Source organism: Plectropomus leopardus, chromosome 22 (assembly GCF_008729295.1).
Source record: "Plectropomus leopardus isolate mb chromosome 22, YSFRI_Pleo_2.0, whole genome shotgun sequence".
Lineage (NCBI taxonomy): Eukaryota > Metazoa > Chordata > Actinopteri > Perciformes > Serranidae > Plectropomus > Plectropomus leopardus.
The window spans coordinates 11584609-11608451 of record NC_056484.1 but is presented as its reverse complement, the minus strand read 5'-3'; the positions used below and the strand labels follow the sequence as shown (position 1 = coordinate 11608451).

The window sequence follows — 23843 nt, the reverse complement described above, 5'->3', positions numbered from 1 at the left end:
CTTTGCCAGTCAAACTAAGGAAAAAGAACAAATATGAACAGTAAAATAAGGCAAAGCAATGCATGTAAGTTAGTTTGCTTATGTGAAGCACAACAAATATGCAGAGCTACAAGATTAAAATTGAACTATGAAAACGTAATCCAACAATGTAATTAAAATGAAAGAATACAAATTAAATTCAACAATAAAATAGACAACGAAGGTGCCGATCAGAAGGTATGCTTTACTATCAGTGGAACTGATGATTTCGACTGAGGTGTTAAAAGGTTAACTGTGAAGCTGCAGTTTTATATTTAGTTTCATATTGTTAACAGCACTTAACTTAGATCAGCAACAGCAATGTCTTGTTTTCTCTTCGTGCTCGCCCTCATTACTTATGGTGACAGTAACCTGCTGTACAATCACAGTCTAATATTTTAGTGAAAATGGTTCAATGCTACATTAACTATCATCTAACTGCGGCCATCGTTAAGACTAATTTTACACTAATCTACGCTGTTTTATGTCCTTTCCTCAGGCAGCCTTGAATTCAGGAAGAGCAAATGAGTTCATAATGATTAAGACTTCTTTGGATGAGGAACTGAAAAGAATTTTAATAGACGTGTAGCCATCAGGGCTGAAATAGGTTAAAAAAAAAGATTTCTGGCAATATTACTTAAGTTAAAACCACTGAATAAGACTCAGTGATGGTAAAATATGTCTACTTCATATATATCAATGCGGGTAAATTAAATTAATTAAATTAAATACCTCTCCTTATAATTCAGTCCACTTTAACAGCTCCACAAACTACATCCTTCATGAAAGCTGGATTTATTGCAGTTATTTATTACTTTTAGCTACCTCTACCTAATAAATTAGATAAGACACAAGGCAAGGCAATGAGCAACATCACAAGACATGACCCAAAATTAAACAGGAATTAGTAATAAGTTACTAGAAAATTACCTGAATAATAGTACACAAAATAGAAAAAGAATTTATACATTTATTTTAAAGATAATGGCTTGAAAAAAAGTGCTAAAACTGAAGGCCGTATCCGCTCTTCAGAGCCTCAGTGTATATTTCGGCTGGGTCAGGCTTCTTTTAGAGTCCAATCAGTTCTCATTAAGAAAGAGACAGACACACTCAGAATAAGGTCATTAATACAAAATGAATATTTGGGTAGTGTGCTTAATGAAAAAGAGACAAATTTCTTAGTTTGACAGTGTACTAAAAGTAGCTTTCTATCAAGGAGAACCAACACAGAAAGACAGTATTTTCCAGAGACAGATATTGTTAAATAACGCTCAGTTTGAAGAGGATAAAATCAGGAGAATGTAACAGAACAGAATTATAATCAAGACCGTCTGCAACTCAATCTGCTAACCAGTAAAAGCCCTAGAAATTATATGTGTTTTATTATTACTCATTATATTTAAACAATTTCCTTTGACAGTGGTTACATGCCGAACATAGTCCTGAAATTAACAGATGTAAAGTGCTGTTGCTGTTTTTTATTTAAAGATTTTAGGTTACATGTGTTTGCTCACAATTAATGCAAAAAGGATGATAAAAATACAGATTGTCGTTTGATTGCTTTTTTAGAAATTCTAATTCAGAGGTTCTATTGGAACAACCATATTCAGATACATAATTGCCAAAGTAATAAATACTGTTATTCACTTATGATATATTCAGAGCATTGTTAATTAATAAAAAACACACAAAGAAATCTAATATTTAAACCTTTCAGAACACCAGTTACCCAAATAAGTATTCTGCTGCACCTGTAGAAATGAATCCCATTGTATACATCCAAATATGAAGTCATTTTAATTGATGGTATGCAATAAATCATAGAAGCAAATATCTTTCCACATTGCACACTTACGTTTTTCAATAAAAATATTTTCATTTAATTTTGCATATAATTCAACATATGAAAGACAATAGCCAAACAAACAAAATGTGTAGTCATGTTTTTTTGTAGTTATTAAATCTAATGAAACATTTCACAAATTACACACATTTAATAAAGAAATAAAATAAAAGCACCTCAGATAGAAATAGAAACTCCTAGGCCTATGTTGTTTTAATTCTGTTTATTTATTCATTTTTAAACTTTTATTTAATTAGGCAGTTTTATGTCACTTTTGGTAACTTATGTACTGCTCTCATTGAAGAGGAAAACACTGATGAGTTTCAGCACTCTTAATATCGTTTTCGTTTGACTGCTGTGTCTGCTGGAGCCAGTGATTAATGCTGCTTCTCATTTGACCTCTGACCTTTTTAACCCAGACTGCTGGGACAGCGATGACTCCCCTCCCCCCCTCCCTGCGAGGACCCCCGAGTCCTTCCTGCTGGCCACAGGTGCGTTTGCATTGGTCAAGATCCACAGGTGTGTCTCCAGTGCTGTGGGTTCACTGGGTCACCTCCTGGACACATCTGGTGTTTTTATGGCTGGTCAAAGACGGCGGATGGATCAATGAATATGAGACTTTTTGACTTTAAAATCTAGTGCGAGTGAGAGCATCAGCAGCGGTTGTTTGATACAGCTCTGATATAAGCTGGAACACAAGCTTCCGTTCCCATTTTATCTGCTCCTCTTAACTGGTACCTCACAATGTATGAACACGTCGGGCCTCAGTCTCTCTCATCCTGCTTCAAACACACAGATGGTCACACATATTGCAGGTACCAGGCCGTGTCCTCTCTTTCACTGTTGCCTTCTGCTGTTTTCCTGTTTAGTATTCGAATTTTTAACCACATAAGAGCACGTGAGATGAAAAAGGAGTTTAAACATTTCCACTGTTGTTTCAAAAAGAGAGCATGTTGCTTTTTTGAAGAGGCTTTGTCAGTTTTACAGCACCAGAGGGCGCCATTGGCTGCATGTTAGACCTGCAGTGGTTTAGGAAAGACCTGAAATATTAGTCTCAAGCTGTGTCCCAGTCCATACTACGTACGGAAATCTGAAAAAATAACCAAAAATGTCAGTATTCATTTTACATCATTTGCTTTTGTTATTATTTTTATTATTATTCATATTTATTGTTGTGATATACTTATAATTATTATTCTTCACCCTTATTAATGAATTCATTTTATTTATTTATCTACTTTTAAGCGTGTTCTGCATATGTCTGTAGACATTATGTTTATTTCTATGGAAAAGAAACATGCCAACGCTCTGTTTCATCTTGCTTTGAAAATGATGTTTCAAAATAAAAACATTTGAAACAGGGATAAATAAACTAAAATAATTAACTAATAATAAAGAAATAATGCTGCTGTTGATGACTTAATAATATAATAATAATAATAATAATAATAATAATAATAATAATAATAATAATTTAGAGTAAACTGTTGACACTATTCTGCCATAATGCATTTGACACGGCAAACAAAAAATAAAAACTAGCTGTGTATAATGGTAAAACATTAGTTTTTTTTTAAAAAAATCTTTATTTATTCTTTCATTTTGGTGGTATTTTTATTTTTATTTAGAATAATCGACTAGTTTCAGTTTTCTTTAATTTAGTCTTAGTCTTAGTTTTTTAAGTATTATAAGAAAAACCTTTTTTAGTAACTTTGTACCCGCAAGATAAGTCAGAAAATCTTGTTCTCATATTCAACATCCTCTTCTTTTTCCTCTCTGGGGTTTTACAGCAGCCGGCATCAGCTACATGTTGCATTGTCGCCTCCGTCTGAAACTAAAGACAATATGGCATGGCAACCTCCTACACGTAGAGGGAGAAAACAAAGCTTATTTTTACCTGCTGTTGTATTTAGTTTTAGTTTTGTGGTGCATTTTCAGTTTTTATTCAGTATTTATGTTTTGTTTGTTTTTTTACAGCATTGTTTTTTTTTTGGTGTGTCTTTTTTTTAAGTGGAAGAAATACATTTTTCACTTCTAGTTCTATTTTTTTTGTCACTACACTCTACTGTCTAGTCTGGAGTTGGGGCACAGCAAAACTATATTGCTAATTTAGTGATTTAGAAATTGATGTATATATGTACAGGAGTGTATTTAGGGTACAGCTACACAGTAGAAAGCTCAAACAGTGTGTTGAGGCTTTAATATCATTTCTTAACATCTTTTTGTCATCATCTGCTGTTTATGATCACAGAGTGAGCCTAGCTCGCGGTTGTGTGCATTGCGACTCGATCTAAATACAGACGAGCATTAGACCTCAGTGAAGGTCGAGGTTTTTCTCCCGCTGTGAGGCTGAAGTACTTTGGATATGGTGGCTTACTGGACAAAAGTGTGTTGGAAAGGTGTGAGTGTGTGTGGATGTGTGTCGAAGTAAAGTTTCTGTTTCATTTGTCACCAGTTCTTTCTTTGTTATAAACTCCCTCTTCCTGTTACTCTCTCTCTGTCAGACCCTGTGGACGTGAAAACGTCAACCTCGGCTGAATGGAGCGGTTCAAATAAAGGTATGAACACACACACATTGTAGCTGTCTGTTCAGCCCTATACGCAAAGGATGTGTATTACCTGAAGTAATTTGTAAAAACTGCAGTTAGTATTTTTCTGATTGCTGAGACACTGTCTTTGAAATTATAGGATATTTTTGCTAAACTCTGCAGACTAACCACAAAACTTTACACCAAAACAGCAAAACATGATACATCTCTTACACAAGCAAACAACTCTTCCAAAACTCTTCAAACAGTCATATTAATAAGCACACGAAGCACAAACCACATGCTGATAGTATGAATGAAAAACATTTGCAGTTTTTGGTGTTTGGGGCATAGCAGTTTGCAATAAAATTTTCATGCATTTAGTAAACATATACACACAGAGGGATCCAAATATGTAAAGTATGCATGTGTATTCTGAATATAACACCACAACATAACACACTATTTTGCACACTCCTTAAAAAGCCAAAGTGTAGAAGAAGAAAACAAAAACATTTGTTTTAGAAGAAAAAAAAAAGGGACCAATGTTTAAAGTTTTGCTAGAAGTGTGTTGATAAATGCAAACTGAGGGAAAAGCAGGAAATTGTGTTTACAGTTTTGGGGAAAAAAAGTGAGTTATAAGCAGAGAGAACGGGCATTCAGTTTTGAACACTTGGTAAATGCTTTGGCTACAAGTGTTAACGGTTTCAGAGATAGTGCTTCGTGAATTAATTTTAAGCACTATTCACAGGGGATGAGTATTACCAGGGGAGCTCCTGTAATTTGAAGTAATTGCTAAGGTCGTGTGTGATCTTAATGCCATGTGAGTCTGCCTTGTCTGTAATTTGTCAAGTCAAAATTTCACCACAAATTACCCACAAAATTTCACTGAATTGGCATCTGTGTGATTTAAGGTCTTATTCAGATTTATTGGGGGGGGTTGTTCTGCACATCTTATCAGCCTCTCTTCTGGTCAAGGCTTGCGGAGGCTGGTTTGGCAATTATAAATAAGAGTTTTGACAGCATTTTGGAAACCGGAGGCTCATCTCACTACATAGCATGTGGAGACCGTTTGCAGAAAAACTCAAATCAATCAGAAAATCTTGAAAGATTGATGACATGATTTGACAGTGTGTGGCAGAATCTGTTCTGTTTGTTTAACCACAGTTTAAAAAAAGAAGCTTAATGTTGTACATTACTGCTTGTGGGGCTGTGAGTGTTTATCTGTTGCGTAGAGTGGAGTCACAAATGAGTGTGCCCATTATATCTGGCCGATCATCCCAGTAGATTCAAGTAAAAATACAGACTTTGCTTATCCTGTGCGAATGCGCCACACGAAACAGGCTTGAGGTCAGCAAGTAATCCTAGTCCTGTATGAACAGGTGAACATGTTTTTAAGCACATTTCTAAGCAAATCTGCCTTGTCTGTATTGTCTCATGTTAAAATTTCACCACAAATTACCTGCTACATAGCACTGAGGTCATGTGATAATATTAGTCCTGAGGGAATTTGAGTCTCTGTTATTGAGGGTTGTAATTTTTATTTTATTTTATTTTATTTTATTTTTTTATTTTTTTTTTTTTTTTTTTATTTTTATTTTTATTTTTATTTTTATTTTTATTTTTATTTTTATTTTTTTGCTTCTTTCCTGACTCTTTCCTGGCAGAGAATTATAAAGGCTAGGTTGACATTTTAAATGGAGGTTTTGCAGCATTTTGAGTGCAAGTTCAGATAATGATATCATATCTGGAGGGTAATGTCCATAAATTTGAGTAAAATACAGGCTTTGCTTATCCCATGCAAATGCACTGCATGAAATATAGACTTTGGGGGTAAATTTCTAAATCACATGATTGGTAATATACTAGCCTCATGTGAATAGGGCATAAGTCTGCATGCGTCTCTGCTCAGAGGAGTCTTTGCATGTTTGTCCTTGTGTTTATGTGCATTCACAGTAGTTAGTAGTCAGCAGAGCAGCGCGGGAGACAGACCTTCAGTGTTTTACAAATTAACCCGCGCATGATAAGGCTGACAGCATTTGTCAAAAGGGCAGCTGCAAGAGCGCGGGAGTGAGTAATAAACGAGTCAGAAAGAGATACAGAAAGACAGAAAAGGGGAGAAGATAATACATGTCTATCGAGAGGTGAAATGAGAAATGCGTGCGCGCTGTGAGGACCGTGTGATGACGGTTACTGCCAATTTAGTGCTTCAGTAGCTTCAGTGTGCGTGTCTCTGTGACAGTGACAGACTAATCGAAAGGGAATAACAGTTTGACTTGAATTCTGTAATGATTCTTTTCACTAGCCGTGAATATAACTCGATAGGAGCATTTATAGAGAATAAAAAGGCTGCAGGTTTCGTTCAAGTTCCTGCGGATATTCAGCCTTTAAATATCAGTAACTAAGTTTCTTGGCCTAACAAATAAGCGTGCAAAACTTCTCACATATATATATGTATATATATATATAATATATATATGTCACGTACATGTGGGTGTAATGTGGTGTTCTGTGCATTGTGAGGTTAAAGGTATAGTGCAGCTCAAATGAGGCAGTTTTAGCCTGAGGCCTTCATGTGTTAAGCCAAAAATGTGTCACTTGAACATATAAAGAAATATCAAGTTAAATCGGATTATTAAATGAGCTATGACCCAGCATTTAGTTTTTTACAGTACAAACTTGACTGAAGTTAAATGGTCGTAATCAAGTCTAAATCTTTGTTTGAATCTTTGAAAAGTCTTAGAAATGCTCAGAAATGAGAAGTATTTTATCTTTTCTCTAATGTTGTAGTGTAAAATCTCAAAATAACTAAAATAATATCCGGAATTTAAATCATTTATCAAATGCCCTGCAACACCGAGCACCAACCAAAATCAAACATTTACTACATCCAATCAAATGACAAATAGACAAGTTTTTTTCAAGGCAAATCAAATGGAAACTGTTATGTTAATATGTTCATTGTTTTCAACGTGTCCCACTCCAGAATATTTTTTCAGCATTTGAAGGAGATCATTTACATGTTTCACCAAAAAACTTTAAACATTTGGTCCAAATTGATGTTGGTTTAATTCTTTTCCTTTGGTTTTGGTTCCAGTAAAATTAGTCATAAATTTAATTTCGAGTGGCATTTAAAAGTCTTAAGAAGCATTAAATCCAACTTGCCCTAAGACCTAGTAACCCTCTCCTGAATGAGCACTGAACACAGCTGATATTCACACACTTCCACCCTGTTAATGTGTGTGTGTGTTTGTGTCCAGATGTGTCAGAGTGCATTAAGAAGAAGTCTCCAGCTGACCCTGCATCTGCAGGCACCACAGCGACAGACAGCAAGGCAGACCTGGGTGGGTAAGTCTGCAGTTGCACCTCTTCTACGTGTTTTGTCAGTGAATTTGTGACTGTAACATTTCTGCGAGTCATTCACAAAATGTTATTTGCACAAATAATGATTTTTATTTTAGTCTCCGTGCAGAAGACTTTGCTGACAAACATAGTTTCTGTGTCATCATTTTTTTGTGATGTGTGGCATTGCTTCTGCTGATTGGAAACGTAGCTTTGGGCTGCATGCGCAGAAAAATGTTTGATGGTTTTGAGACCGGGCAAGAATTTGAAGGCACATTCTCCTCTGGGGGAAGACATTTTCTGGTTGTGATTTATTCAGTTTAAAGGGATAGTTTGGATCCGTTGAAGTGGGGTTGTATGAGGTGCTTAACCATAGTCAGTGTGTTACGTTCAGGAGATAAAGCAGGTAGGAGTGCCGTCATAGAAGTTAAGCAATGCAAAGCTATAGACAGGAGCAGCAGCAAAATGTATTTTAGCCACCTAAAAAAAATCTATAACATTTTAAATGTACACTATATTTACAAAATTTTCACTGGTTCACCTTGCCATAACATAGCTCTGTCCTACGGAGAAGTCTCATCACAGCCACCAGACTAAACTGACAAAAATGTTCATTTTTCCTTGCAGAACACTGGAGTTTCTGGTCTACTGTCACCTCGATTGGTTAGTTTGATTGTGTCATTGGTGTTTTGAAGGTGTAGTTCAGATACACCAAAATCGTACAATAACATAAAATCATTTTAAGATTCGGATTCATTTTTAAGATGACCCAGAGAGGCAATTTGCTTTACAGACAGCAGTTTACAGTTTACAAATACATACATTATAAAGATAATAGCACAAGGTCCATATCTCCTATACTGAATCATGGAAAAACAAAAAAAAGGAGATGCAATGCAATCTATTTGTGCTTCCTTTGGGGAGACTGGTTTTCATATTTGGTGCAATTGATCTATGTGATATTTTTGTTGTGTATGAGTTTTTAAGAAATCGGGTTCAGCTGATGGACACCTGCTGCCCCTGAAGCCATCATCAGCAGGGACCGGCAGAACAGCCGGAGCTCCAGGTCAAAGGCAGCAGCGGATCTGGGACTGTCTACTGTCCTATGTAGAGGCATTTGTTTTGATACTGTTAGGCATAACACCTAATGCGTACAGCACCAGAGAACTCATGAACTGAACTCATGGCTGCTTTTTCAAGTGGACCTGGGCACAGATGAGTGTACGGTGATCAGGTCCAGTACAGTGTCCACACTGATCAAAGGAACTGGACTTTGGGGTCAAGTGTACTCGGATCTGGGGCTGTGTCTCTGAGGTGGCAATAGACCAGCAACTCCTGTTTTCTGTGAGGTAAACTTAGCGTTTTTGTCAAAGAAGTCTGGTTATTTTGAGGAGCGCGGTATAACAGCTTTAGTTCTTCTGTCTGACTTCAAGGTAAAGCGGTGAAAATATTTAGAACATAGCATACGATTTTTAGGTGGCTAAAATATATTTTCAAGCCACCTACGTCCACAGCGGTGCATTGCTTAGTTTCCATATTGGTAATCTTGTCTGCTTCTCCAAACTGGCAGCACGCTGACAGCCATCGGCTGTATGTAATACACCAACTCTTGATAAGTACCTCACACAAGCCCGCTTTAAAAGATCCAAACTATCCCTTCAAAGCAAAACAAGCTCAGCTAAGAACTTCTTTTTCATCTTGTCAGGGTTCGGTAACCGCTGCATTCAGCCCAAAGGCCCTCGGGAACCCCCCCTGGAGTGGACATGATGGGACGGCCCGTCTGCCCGTCCACCGACAGTGTCCTCCCCTGTCAGGAGATGGACTCTACCAATCTCACCTGGCTGGTCCAAAAAACCTAGTTGATAGATGCTACACAGACAGACATCACAATTTTACATAGAAACCGCTTCTGTGTAACTCTGTGCGACACCTCCCTCTCCTCCTCCTCCTCCTCCTCCTCCTCCTCCTCCTCAGTCCTTCCTTCAAAGTGCCACAGTGCAAAGCAGAAGAACACTTAACTGGTCAAGTGGTTGTCCACATTTTCCTGTTCAGCTTGCTGGTATTAGAGGTTTTCACTTCTCTAGACACTGACCTGGGATCAGTCTGGTCATTTTTTTTCCTGTTAATGGTTAAAAATGTAATTCCTGTTTTTTTCCCTTGTTTTGGTGACTTGGGAATAGATGATGAAATTGTTTTTCCTTCTTGCTTTAGAAACATTGTGAAAAAGTGAAGAGGGACGTAGGTGGAACCCTTACACGTTAAATCAAATTTCCTTTAAAGCCAAATGAGAAAAAAGAGCAACTTTTTTCATCATAAATCAGGAATTATCTTGAATCAGAAAAGCTACTGTGGGAAGCTGATTGCCGAGGTTTAACTGAACTCCCAGACGGTGTCTGCTTCCTCCTACTGAATGAACAACAATCTTCAAAGCGAACCTAGATAATCTGTTACCCATGATGCAACCTTTTCTGTTGGGTATTTACAGGTTGCCAGGGTGCTCTCTGTCTCTCTCTCTCCCTCTTTCTGTGTGCTGGTGCTACATTACAAAGGATCAGCATAGAAACAGAAGCACTCGAGCTGTCTGTCCCCCCTGTGTTAGCTGCAGTAATATCAGCTCCAGTACTTTATGTTTCTATGCTGACCTCACTGTTTACCAGAGTCACAGGTTGACATTGTTTGGTCATTGCAGAGGTCCGTTGCAGCTGTGTTGGATCAAAAGTTCCTCTCTGTGACTGTAGCTTATTTACTTTCCTGCTGAGAGTTAGATGAAAAGTTACTTTCGAATGAGCTGTTTATACCCACATCGGGGGCAAATTTTTTAATGTGAAACAGTCCAATTCTTTTTTTTTTTCCAGTTTAAATCTCCAGGTCTGTAGAGAGACCTCTGTAGATAATTTAGCTCCCTGAAGCTATCTGAGAAAAAAAGGTGAGCATTTGTGCCGAAAAGCAGAAGAGAAACTGTTGCTTTGAATATAATCAGATTCTGTTATCACCGTGTTGACATCTTCATGTGGCATTTAAAGGCAAAGCTGAATGTGAAATACTGAAAACTAGAACTAAGGAGGTCTGTACCAGGTGATACATCATACATCTACGATTTTCAAAGAGTTTAAACAAATAGTGATGTTCCTTTCTCAAATATTTCACAATAAAATGTAAATATTAATTAGAAAAGTACGAAAAAAATCGAAATTACTGACCTTATGTCCAAGAATTCTGCTTTAACCAGTGTCAACAGGGTTAAAATGACCTTAAAAAACATCAGTAATGACCAAACTGATCAGCTCTGTGACTCTGGCTCTCACTGCTGGGACCATGAGCCTGCCTTAGTCCACCTCTCAGAGAAGACAATGACAGTCCTCTTTAATTTCTCTCCTCAGTACACTTCTCTCTCTGTCTTTCTCTCTATTCCTGCTTCTCTTGGTCGTTATTGGGACTCAAATTTACTGTTTACTTCTGTTTTTTTGTTGCCTCGGCACTGTCCTGTTTTTTTGTGTCTGTTGCAACTATTGCTTTTCTGTTCTCACGTTTGGATGAACAACCATGCAAGTCAATTTTTATTTTATTTTGGCAGCCGGTTTTCTTACAATAAACCTCAGTGTTTCAGAGTAGGAATGTTGCACATCACCTGAAGCTGTTATGGGACTTTATAGATTTATATAAAGTCTGCTTTCCTGCAAAAACCACTTCTCCACAGACCAGACTTGTATGTTTTTTCATCCGACAACCAAATTTTAAAAATCATACTGCTTCTGTATGTGTGAGACGATGCTGATAGGGACCCAGGACTACTGTTTTCTCCTTCTCTGCTAAATCCTCCTCCATTAGCTACCATAACTATACAGTATATGCATTGTTTTATAAAGATAAAAACTGTACAGGGCAGTTAGGTATATAATATTTCAGATTTTTTTGTTATCTCTTAAATATTCTTATTAACAGAAGATGTAAGAAAGTCAGTGCATGATGATGATGATTCCTCCCCTACACAGTGTTTCCCTTCAATCTGTAAATTATTCTACTGCCCTATGTTGTTGTTTTTGTTTTTTTTTTTTTGCTTCTGGCAAATATTTCAGGGTTGTTTTTATTTTTATGTTTGAGTTATATGCTTACAAAGATTGAGAAATTTTGTTTTAATTGGCTGGCAGAGGAAAAGCTTCGACTGCCAGCCAGCCCCCTTTCAGATAGCGGCAACGGGCTTCAAATAAGATTGTAATAATAATATTAATGACAATGATGATGATAATAATAATAATAATGGTCGTTTTTTTGTAAATGGTATTTTAAAAGTTATTTTTGTATACGCGGTTGTTTGTTGCGTCACAGGTCCACTGTTCCCCCACCCAAAACCTCTCTCTTATCTTCTCACATACTCTCTCCACCTCTTTCACCTATTTTTTGTTGTTTTTTTCTGTCTCTTGGCTCTTTAATGTAGAACATGCAACAGAGATGGATCTCTTGCTCTGGACATGGAGCACCTCATTATTTTCCTCTTCCTTCATACTTCCCCTGCTGTTTTCTCTCTTTCATCCCCCTCGCCTCTCACCCTCGTCTCTGCCTTTTTAATTTTTAAAAGGCTGCCATTTTTCAACACGTCTGTGTGCCACTAGATCGGTTCACTTTAAAGGAGACTTATTATGCTCATTTTCAGGTTCATACTTGTAGTACTAGAACATGTTTACATGCTTTAATGATGAAAAAACACTTTATTTTTCTCACTGTCTGTGGTATATCAACTGTATTCACCCTCTGTCTGAAACGCTCCGCTCCATCACCTGTGTCTTTAAGACCTCCTCCTGAAAAAGCATAGTCTCCTCTGATTGGTCAGCATTTTCGGGTTTCGCATCTCAGCCCCCCTTTACCGTCATTGCAGTCGGGGAATGAATGTAACGGAGAGTAGCGGCACTTTCTACTGTGAAAAATTAAAAATAAAACCTTCTAAACACAACCAGACATGTTCCAGCAGGAATACAAACCAAAATCGGGGAGAAATTAATCTCAAAACCCATTTAGTTATCGGTCTGATGACAGTAAGCCCTGGGGGTGAGGGCCAATATTTTGGGCTGATCCAGTGTTGGATATCCAAGCCAAGACTTCCTTCTTGTGCGCTGACATTTCCTCTGTTCTCTATAAACAGATATCAGCATATTAATGCGGAAAGTTTTTTTTAAAAATGAAGCTAACTCATCATAGTAGGTGGGTTCCAAGACTGTATTTTAGGCCAATAATTTTCACCCAGACCCGCAGGAAGTGCACTTTGGACTTTGAAGCCAACTTTTTTATTGGCCAAACAGTGTAATTACACCATCACATGATGCCCTGCAGCCCAAAAAGACTTTTTCCCCTTGATTTACATGGTGAAAGACGCTTCTGTAAATCAGTGGACACATCTTTCGTAGCATCACAACCCCTGCAGAATTAATTGTTTCTCCACTGGGGTTTGAGCCATTTGGTGTAATAACATTTAGAAAGTGTAGAAAAGCCACAAGATCAAATAATTCAAACCAATTCGGTTTAGTGGAGCACCAAACCGAAAGTTTGCCCTTCGGGCAGCAGAAGTTAGCTGCACGCCTGGACTCAGCAGAGCTTTGCTGTCATGAGTCTCTAGTGTGCATGCACGATGGCCTGCACAGTGCGGAAGTAGTGCTGATAGTTCCCCGATCTTCCAGGGTGTTTTATACATTACATTTGAACCATTTTGGTTTCATGCACCGCTGAGTAATTCTCTCAAGAATGGATGGGGCCCTGCATTCAATCCTGTATCCAGTTCTCTTAATACATCCATGCCTCCACCTCTCCACACAGACTGTTTACCTGCTGTTAAAATGTGATTGGTCAATACTACTCCAAACTACGAACAAAAACCACAACACTTCTGTTACCAAACTTTTGTCCCGTCGCCTGCAGATCCTGCATATATATTCATTTGGAGAGATTTATAGAGATTACAGAGAAATGATCAGCAATGGCAACCAAGTTTGCATTTTTTCCATATATTAGCATGTAGCTACATGTAGCAGTGTACTGGCAGTCAGAAAATGATTGTGTGTAGCGCCACTTTCTCCTGTTAAAAATCACCAATAAAAGCTTCTAAACACAGCTTCATGTTCCAGCGGGTTTCCCAGATGTTAGCACGTAGCTACGTGTAGCAGTGTAGCTTACGTAATGAAAACACTTGCAGTAGCGTGCCTGGAGCAGACGACCATATAAAGAAATCTGTTGCGAACTGACGTCAGTTTGTAAAAAAAAAAGAAAAAAGGTGGATACGGAGGATTCATAAGTCTTAAAACTGATTTTTTTACTCACAGGAATTACTTTTACGTATGTTTACCTCATTATTTAAAACATTTAATATAAACAGTGACATTGTAAAATTATAAATATGACAGAAAAAAACAAAAAAAGAAAGCATAATCAGTCCCCTTTAGGTGATCCATCTCTTGGTGGTTCAAAGTAAGAAAAAACATCAGTCAACTGACAAAAAGACGTGCTAAGAAAAAAACTGTCTTTTGAACTTAATCATTTGTTTTTCCAGTCTTTTTTTTTTCTGTTTTTTGTCCCTGACTCCCTCACATGCACACTAGCCTCGATCTCAGAAAAGAGCCCACCTGTGCCTTTAAGTGAGAGCCCGCCCCGCCCCCCTCGCCCCTCTCCTCCAATCGTTGTTAGCGGCGTGAGCGTGAGCGATGTGATTCGCTGCTGCTTGCTCATTGCCTCCTGTGGGACTCTCGTTCAGCCCGCCCCCTCACACACACACAAACACACACTTTGTGTCCCTCTTTACACACACACAAACATAAACACACACACACAAAATGTTTGTATGTTGCAGAAATCAATCAGTAAAAATGAACATTAAGTAAAGACACGACTCTTTGTTTTTATTTAATGAGATTTAACAAAAAAGTGTGCTCACGGGTTGTGTTTGACTGCGTCTGTGTGCGTACATATAGACAACTTTTTTTACAATATAGAGCCAGATATTTGCATCATGAAATCTCAAAATAATTGGTAGCATCTATTTTTTAAATAATTTTCAGAATTAAACATAGGCCAGATTAGGATAGAGGGAACAACAACACTCATGCAACTATTTTCAAGGTAAACCAAACAGACACTGTAATAATGTTATATGTTCATTGTTTTCCACGTGTTTCACTCTAGAAAGTTTTTAATTTTTTAAGCATTTGAAGTAGATCATCTGACATTTTAACTAAAACCAAAAGATTTAACCAAAAAAATGTTTTATGTTGAAGTAAACATTTGAGCAAATGCTGGTAAAGGATTTTTTTCCCCTCATTTTTGGTTATTGTAAAATTGATTGGCAATAAAAAAGTATGAAAAAGTATGAAATCTAATTTGCCTTTAAGCTGTAGGGACCCTGTATAGAGCAGTTATAATTAAGTTAATAAATCACATTGAATCCTCTCTGTAGCCACAATTAATAAAATAATTAAACGTGTCTTTACTGACTGATAGCCAGTGTTGAGGAGTGACTACTACAGTAATTAAATTACAAAGTAAATGTAATTGTAATCAGTTATACTCAGAAAAAATATGTCATCAAATTACAGTTACTGATCGAAATGTTGACTACTATCAGTCTAAGGGGTTAAATATGAAAAAAATATATTTTCAGTGAAAAGTTTACATGTTGAATAAAACGTTTATTCTGTTGCTTTACATCAGCTTGATTGCCCTGTTTAAATCATTTGTTAGAAAAGTAATCAAAAATAATCAAATATGATAAGTTATATCACTTTGATGAAGTAATTAAAATAGTTATGTGACGTATTACATTTTCAACAGGGTAACTAGTAATCTGTAATCCATTACATTTCAAAAGCAACCTTCCCAACCCTGCTGATAGCTCATAGCACATATAGTCTGATAATGTCAATCATTGTGTGCATGTGTGTGTGCGTGTGTGTGAGTGTGTTTTGAGAAAGGGTCCCAGCAGGAGGTCTTCACTCACACCTGGAGGATCTGCTGAGAGAAATGTATCCACACACTCCAACACACACACAGACACACTAATATGCCGATTAATTAATCTCGGCAGGTGGTATAAACACAGTTGCTTGCCGTCTTACTACGAGACCTTGAAGGTTTCACATTTGTATTCACTCTACACGCACAGACAGACACAGCAGGTGGGAAGACATACTGTGATTATTTGCTTGTGCTCACATATTTCCGATGCTCATTTGAGAATAATTATACAGTACATTACAATACAATGTTTAATGTGTAATGGTGCGACCAAGGTGGTTTAGCAGCTTTGAGTCAGTTTTCTTTAATAGCACCTGTTACGACAACAAATCTTCTCTACAGTGACCTTTGAAGTAAAGTATAAATATGTATATTTGCAGTTGTACAGTACTTGTGAATGCATAGGAATTGTAATCATTAAACAATTGTTAGTTTGCTCTAATAGCCAGAAAACATCACTTGAAGCCTTGACGGAAGCATCCAACATGATTTTTAACTAGAGTTGTCATGATATAGTATTAGAAATGCCTCCAATACTGATGAAAATGCTTGATCGGATGACGCCGAGTATGTGAGTCTTGGCACCAACGCAGTACCTGTAGAGTTGCATGATATTGAATTTTTTGCTGATATCCGATATTTTGATATATAACAACTCATTTGGCTGTTAACCAATACAGATATCGATATATCCACTTTCTTTCCCAACTAATTTTAGAGATCATCAAGTCTCCTCTGTAGTGGAATTTACATCATAGTTTGTGTACTCTTATCCTGATGGTCCACCAAAAGACGGAGACATAAAATACAATGCTTTTTACGGTATGAAATATTCATTCATTGTGCAAAATAAGAAAATAATTCGACTTAGGGTTGATGTTTTGTACATGTTCAATTTGTCAATAAAAAGAAATACCAGTGTGTGATATCTGCAGAAATCAACATGTTGGCTGATTCCAATATTTCATTTTAAGGCCAATATTGGCAGATACCAATAACGCGCCGATATTTCCATACATCCTTAGATACCTGCTGTTCATTCCCAGCAAGGAGACTCTTAATTCCCCAGATCCACTTAGTGTGAACTAATCCAGCACCATCTAATCAAGTTACAGGAGGGAACAATGAAGAACTAACATTACGTCACTGAGCGCCTGTCGGAAAAAATGATGTCAAAAAATACCTTCATACATGTACAAAAACTACACGGTGGTCAAAAAAACCAAATTGCAATATGTATGAATTAGGTAGGAGTTAATAACTTCCATCTTTGTTGACTTTTGAAGTTGTGCAAAAGTGCACATTGAGGTGAACATATTGACATTAATTTGACCTAGTTAATGTTAGTTTAAAGGTTCTGCACGCAACTCTGGAGAAAGATAGTTGGTTGTTGAGTCTCATTTCCACATCAAGTACCAACATCCTTGAGTTGGTGGTCAGATGGAAACTACCAACCCCAAGTGATATCTGACATATTTAATCGTATAGTGTTGATGATATTTGATTCAAGTATAGTATTTGAGTTTTTTTTTATCAAACATATTTTATTAAGGGACTGTATTTTATTTAGCCCCCATGAGTGACTAGAGGAAAATGCATGACCCTCCCTGCACCAGTAACCATATTTCACAGTTTTTGGCTATGATTAATAGTGTGATTGTAGATATTTTTTAAAGAAAACTTGACCTTTTGCACCACTCTCTTTCCTTTCATTAATAATGAATGGTAGCTAAATTTATCCAAAATTTTAACAAGCATTCAAGATTTTTGTACATTTGTTATATAATTCTGGTGTAAAAATTACATTACATTTGGTAAAAAGCACATTATGACGTGTTTAGGACTTCAAACTCAAAGTTTAAGACTTGGGATTTGACTCGAAACTTGAGTGCAAACACCTGAGACTTACTTGTGACTTGCAAAACAATAACTTGGTCCCACCTCTGCTAGTACATTCACACCAAATGCTTCTCTCCAGTCCTCACAGCTTACTAATTATTTTACTTCTTGCCTTTTCTGACATACACACCTGACAATGTGCTGAATACACAGTCTGAAACACACACACACACACACACACAATCTTTCTATCTCCTGTGTTGCATGAATTAAGCCAGGTTGCTGTCTTAACTGGGTCACCTCAGTTTTCCCATGGAGCAGTTTAACATGTTATGTAATGGCTTATAAATATAGCCAATCAGTGTTGAGCGTGTGTGAGCAGAAGCAGCAGGCTGCAATGCCATCTGAAGAAACTGAAAAGTGTGTCAGCTCTGTTTTATACAGTATGGTGTGATCAGCCAGATTATTTTTAGGTTCATTAGTCACATACAGAATTTAACTTGCTCAATAATACACACTCACTTCACGCACAGACATCAGATTTCTACTTCTGAATAATCTTGTCACAATGTTTATGGCCAGTTGTAACTTTACAACTGGCCGCGTGCAGCCGCTAATCATGTTTATTATTCACGGTTGACTGTCACTCAGTGACAGGCCTTGTACTGACGGTTCAGCCAATCAGTCTGAGCGAGGAAAATGTTTTCATGTCAATAAATCAAAGTGTAAACAGCTCCGGAGGACTCAGGATGCTGTATAATGATGTGTTGCAGTGTGTGAGAGTGATAAACTCATCCAGTTGTGAAGATTAGATGAAAGAGGGCAAGTTTGTCCCTTTGATGGGAATATCTCCATTTCAGCAAACACTTATACTTCTCACCACCCGTCTTTGTGTGTCTGTCAGTCAGCTGGGAAGTATGCTGTGTTGTTGGGTTGAGTTCTGGTGAAAATGGATGGGAAAAAAGATGTAGTATTAATCTTAGTAGAACAAAACTAAATGGTTTTAATTTTCTGGTCTTTAAAAAAAAGGAATCAAAACCACTATTTAAGTTACAACTAACTGGTTTATATCAATTAATCTTCAGCTTAAAATGTCAATATGCCTTGATAGCCAATTGGTTACAGTGCATGCCATATAACTACAAAGTTGGTGGTTAAATAGATAAATTCTTCAGCCTTAGATAAGCTGAGGAAAAATGTCCAGTGAATATTCACGATTATCAGAATTATATATTCAAAATTGTTTTTACAGAATTATTTAAATGTTTATGCTTTTCTTTCAAGTCATTTCTAGCTTTGCATATTTTTTTGTTTTATTTTCTCATATTTTTTTTTCTTGTTTATTTTTTTTGGCAAATTTTCAGGTCATTTTCTTGTATTTTTCACATATTTCTTACTACCCTCTAGGTCATTTCTTCTTTTGTTGTTCATAACCTTACCCCCATGTTTGTTTTTTTAAAGCCAATTTACTCACAGGTTTAAATAAAAAATTTAATTGCCAATATAAGCTTGTTGAATTCAGTGATTTAAGCAGATAATAGCCCGGGGAATTAATTACAGTTTTATGGTATTTTTGTTTGTTAGCTTTTGTTTATGTCCGCCTCTAGTTTTTCCCTCTCTTCCTGTCACTCAAAGCTTAATCCCGCCCCTCTCTCCCTGCCTGTCAATCAAACTCGGCCCCGCCCCTTCACTGCCTGCACGCGCACGTCGCGCAGAAAAACAGCAGCGGCGGCCGTTGGGGGAAGAGAGTAAATAGAGAGAGAAGCCTCAAGATGGCTGACTCGCTGGGCTCCGCTCACCTCACCGGAGCTGCTACTGCGGTAGCCCCGGCGGTCGCCTCCGCCAAAAGCCCGCTCGTCAAGCCGACCGAGCCGAAGGCAGCCCCCGACAACCGCTCTCACCAGTCTTCCCGGGATTTCAGCTCACCACCGCCCAAGAAGGTCCGAGTGGAGGAGAGGAGCGTTAAACCCAAGAAACTCAGCAGGGACACAGGAGTGGGAGGCAACGGTAGCGGCAAAGAGAAACTCCAGCAGCCGCGGAGTTATGGCAGCGGCAGCGCGGGCTTGTGGAGCGGCAGCCCCGTTAAGACGAGCAGCAGCAACCCTGGAGCTCAAACACCGACAAACACACATAAAGTCTTCAGACAGAGCGATTTCTTCCTCCACAAAGCGCCTAAAAAACCGAGTAAAGATAAACAGCGGGAGAAAGAGAGGAAAGAGGGGAAAGGCGGCGCAGAGGAGAAAAAGAAACATAAACTGTTGGTGACCTCCGCACCTGGGAGTAATGTTAACGATATCACCAGAATTAATAACACTTCTGCAGCGAAGAGAGAAAACGGGGACGTCATAATGCCACCCAAAGGTAGGCCATAATCTATTTCAATACATTTTACTCAAAAATAAAGTTTATTCTAAGTAGGCTGCCCTTTTATAGTTACTTGGCTCACAGAAACAGCCACTTGGGATATGAACATGTGGCCCTGAGTGTGCAGTTGTCTGCCTCCTAATTTGTCTGGACAGTCCCGTTTTCGGACTAGCTACAGCTCAAAAGGCGCTCCAAAATGTTGCACATGGACCGTCAGATTACTCCGATGTTACTCGTATTTATTATCAAATGTTTTAAAATTGGTTTACATCGAGTTGAGCGCCCGTAAAGCCCAGTTTAGTCGATGTTTCTGCGGGCTATGGCTGCCAGCTTTCGTCGCTTGTTCACCCGCTCGTGAACCCTCGAGCTCCACAACAAGCGTTCCAGGGCAGTAGTCGCGCGACCTGGCTGTTACATTGCAACCAGCTGCCCGCGTGCTGCTGCGGAATCGTTACGTAGTTACGTCGTATTGACAAAATATAGGCTGTTTTAGTCAAATACGCTCAACAGTAATGTAATCCAGTCGATCTGTGATGTTTTTAACGGCATAAACAAACTGCAATATCTGTCATGTCAGCGTCACAAATTAGGCAAATTGTTAGTTAGTCTGTAGCATTTATCCGCGTATGTATTTTATAATTTTCTTAGGAGCTTTGTATGTATTAAAACTACACGCTGCTGTCATAACAATATGACAGCCGCCCGCCATTATAGGGTAAGTGTTGTTTTGGTAGAGCACCACGCCCCCCTCTGTAACCTCAGGCTGTATGGGAAACAGACAGAGCTGGATGTTACTCCATGTTCCACACTTATAGAGGCAGATCATGCTGTAACCACTCTTCTCCATTAATTTGTTTTTACCACTGAACAACCTTGATTATTACACTAAGGTTAGCGCACTTGTATCCTATTGACAAATATAGTCAATTTTAGACTCAGTTTTGTTTTGAGTATAACCTTCCGTGTTGTTATGTAATTTAGGTAAGGGAAAGAGGAAAACACGAATACTTTAATTTAGGTGGGATTTAGGTTTAATAAATCATGAAAATCACAGAAAACATTTAATCCATTGAAACCTGGATATACATTCATTTTTTGGGCTGGATTCAAATGCCTTTCACAAGTATTTTAATATTTGAACCCTGAGCAAATTTGAAAATATGGGGGAAAAAAGGCATAGATCGCCTTTGCTAGAAGTATACCGGAAATTGCAAGAAATTAGTAGATTTAGATTTTTTTTTTTAAAGCTAGGGCAAATGTACATTCAACTGTATTTTTAATAATTACAATAATGTGTATGAAATTATGTTACAGAATTCTTACTGTTTCTTTATCACTTTTTCAGGTCATTCCCTTGACTTTTTCCTTTTATTTTTTGCATTTTTTTAGGCAACTAAGGCTTCAAAAAATGAAACCTGACCCTTTTTGTTAATTTGTGCTATTTTTGGGTCATTTCCTCTTAATTTGCTCATTGCCTTCTTTCCATGTTTTTGAAAGAAAGTAAGCCAATTTACTCAGCTTTCAGATGGTTAATCATTAAGAATTAATGAATAACCATTTACATTTAGGGTTGGGGAAATCAGTACAGCATAGAATCGTGTTATTTTGCGTGGCAATACTGGGTCGCAGTGGTACACTGGTTTGGACTGGACTGGTTTTGTACTGTGGAATGAAAATTGTCAGTTAATCATATCATGTACATTTGCTTAGCAATGTCAAAAATGTAACTGCACAGAGAATCTAATCTTTATTTAAGTTATTTTTAAAAAGGAGACCTTTTTACACACACACACCTCCATTAAAAAAATAATTTCACGTTTCTGTTACAAGAATTAAGTGTTTGTTCAGCAAAAAACGTATATTTTTATTCCTTCAAGGAATGAAAACAGAAGGGTTTTCTTTAACTGTGTAATACAATATATTGTTATACCATGAAACCGCAATATTTACTGAGATAGTTAGTATCATTTTTTATTATTATCTAAATCATTAATATTGCCAATACAAATTAAACTTTTGGTAGCCTTCTAGAAACATACAAGCACTGACAATACAAGCTTTTTCAGTCCAATAGATACATTTTTTGCTACAATAAAAATGACTAAAGTGAGATGAACGAACTAAAAACTTTGTTGTATTTGACAAAAAACAAATGATGACAAAGTTTTCCTTTGGTGACATAATTTGCTGCTAAAAAAGGTCAGTAAATCACAATATATCGCAGTACGTGTTATAATACTCAGCATATTGCAAAAGGTTTAAAATGGGATTTATATTGTATTGTGACTTAAATATGGTGATATTTTTGTATCATGGAGCTTCTGGTGATTCCCACAGCTATTTATTAGCTTGACTTATTGGGGATTTGACTGACTGGGGCACCAGCTATTTAATTTACTGTGTTTTGGTGGTTGTTATGGGTTCTGGGTTCGAACTTGCTGACCAGCTGGGGCCTTCCTGTGTAGAGTTTGCATGATCACCAGTCAGCGTACATTTTCTCTGGGTTCTCTGGCTTCCTCTCACAGCCCAAACACAGGCAGGTTAGGTTAATTGGTGACTCTGAATTACCTGTAGATGTGAATGAATGTGGGCTTGAATGGTTATCCGTCTCTATACACCAACTGTGATAGTCTGGCGATTTATCCAGGGTGTACCCCTCATGGCAGCTGGGATCAGTTTCCACCCCCCGCGACCCTTTAAGTGGATAAGCAGTTACAGATAATGAATGAATGGTGGGTGTTTTGTCATCTTTAAAACATTGTCTCAAAATCTCTTCATTTGCCGTGTGTAAATGTCATTTGTGTTCGAGTGTTCAGACACTAGTGGAGTACCGAGTGGACACATGCAAATGTGTGTGAGTGCATGATGTCACCCTTTTCCAGTTGGGTAGTTTAAGAGGTCATGACATGCTTTGAACAGCCACTGCAGTCAGTGAGAACACCAGAACGAGACATGTTGTTGGCCTGTAGCCCTGTCAGAAACACAGGCTTGTAAACAGGCTGTGTTGAATGTGTGCTTGCACGCTATATAGGGATTTCAGGACCGACAGAGGCTGGTTTTGGTCATTACATAGAATCAGTATTCAGTAATTAATGCATTTTTATTAAGCAATCATAAGGCTAAAAGTCAGTTAGTGTTGTTGTATTTATTATGTTCATTTAAACCTGTTAATGTGATATTCAAGCATGTTGAGAATATTTTTAAATAAAACACTTGTGCAGTGCTATTACATTTTCATCTCTGAACCTGGCAGGAAAAATTTATATGCAGCCATGAGTAGCAAATAATAGCACTCTGTCCTTCGGCAGTCCCACTGAGGTGCTCTTGAGCAAAGCACCAAACCTCTTATTGCTGTAGGGAGCTGCTCAATAGCCGGCAGAAGGAAACTGTAATTATAATGAGTAGCTTCAAATGTGAAGATGGGGAAATACGCGAAAGTGTAGCAGCGAGTGTTGCTGGAAAAAACACATTAATCCTCAGCAAAATGTTTCAAGGATTAAAAAGCTCCCTTCTGAGCTGCACCTTCCTGTAAAAGCTGCTAACAGTGTGTCAGTCTTCTTCCTTGAGTCTGGGGCACAGCTGCAGTTGGCGTAGGCTTATGCTGCGTTCACATCGAGTTTGGCAGACGGCAAACTAGATATCATGTTAGTGGAGAAGTAAATGGTGAGGTCAGCTAGTGTTCCCCACACAATTGTAATCTGTGTAGCAGTAGCTGATGATTTTTTTTTCTCTTTTTAATCGTGAGTGTTTTTGTCATGTTTTGTTTTTTTTTAATCATTCTCTGTCCGCTCTCTAAATTCAGACATTTTTGTGAGTCAGTGAAGGCGGTGAAGGCAGTGCAGGCGGTTTAAGACCCAGAGCAAAGAACAGTTAAGTTTCACTTTCACTACGCCTGATGTTGTGCAGCTCTGTCTGTG

General features: G+C 37.8%; 2 protein-coding genes across 4 annotated transcripts in view; both read left to right on the top strand.

The window, feature by feature from the left end:
* The window catches only part of ptpn12 (protein tyrosine phosphatase non-receptor type 12), a 64915-nt gene extending 50320 nt beyond the window's left edge, over positions 1–14595 (top strand). The window contains exons 15-18 of one of the 3 annotated variants that reach the window (XM_042511609.1): positions 2281–2352; positions 4366–4419; positions 7650–7733; positions 9437–14595. In XM_042511609.1, coding sequence (XP_042367543.1) covers positions 2281–2352; positions 4366–4419; positions 7650–7733; positions 9437–9498 — 272 coding nt within the window. In that variant the 3' untranslated portion in view covers positions 9499–14595. Of the gene's footprint in view, positions 1–2280; positions 2353–4365; positions 4420–7649; positions 7738–9436 lie in introns of all 3 variants that reach the window. The other 2 variants (XM_042511610.1, XM_042511611.1) reach the window with 2 other exon arrangements.
* Positions 14596–19279: 4684 nt separating this feature from the next.
* Positions 19280–23843, top strand: part of LOC121961163 (lysine-specific demethylase RSBN1L-like) — a gene marked incomplete at its 3' end in the record, with an annotated part of 39654 nt that continues 35090 nt past the window's right edge. Inside the window, exon 1 of the mRNA XM_042511042.1 lies at positions 19280–19923. Coding sequence (XP_042366976.1) covers positions 19335–19923 — 589 coding nt within the window. The remainder of the gene's footprint in view (positions 19924–23843) is intronic.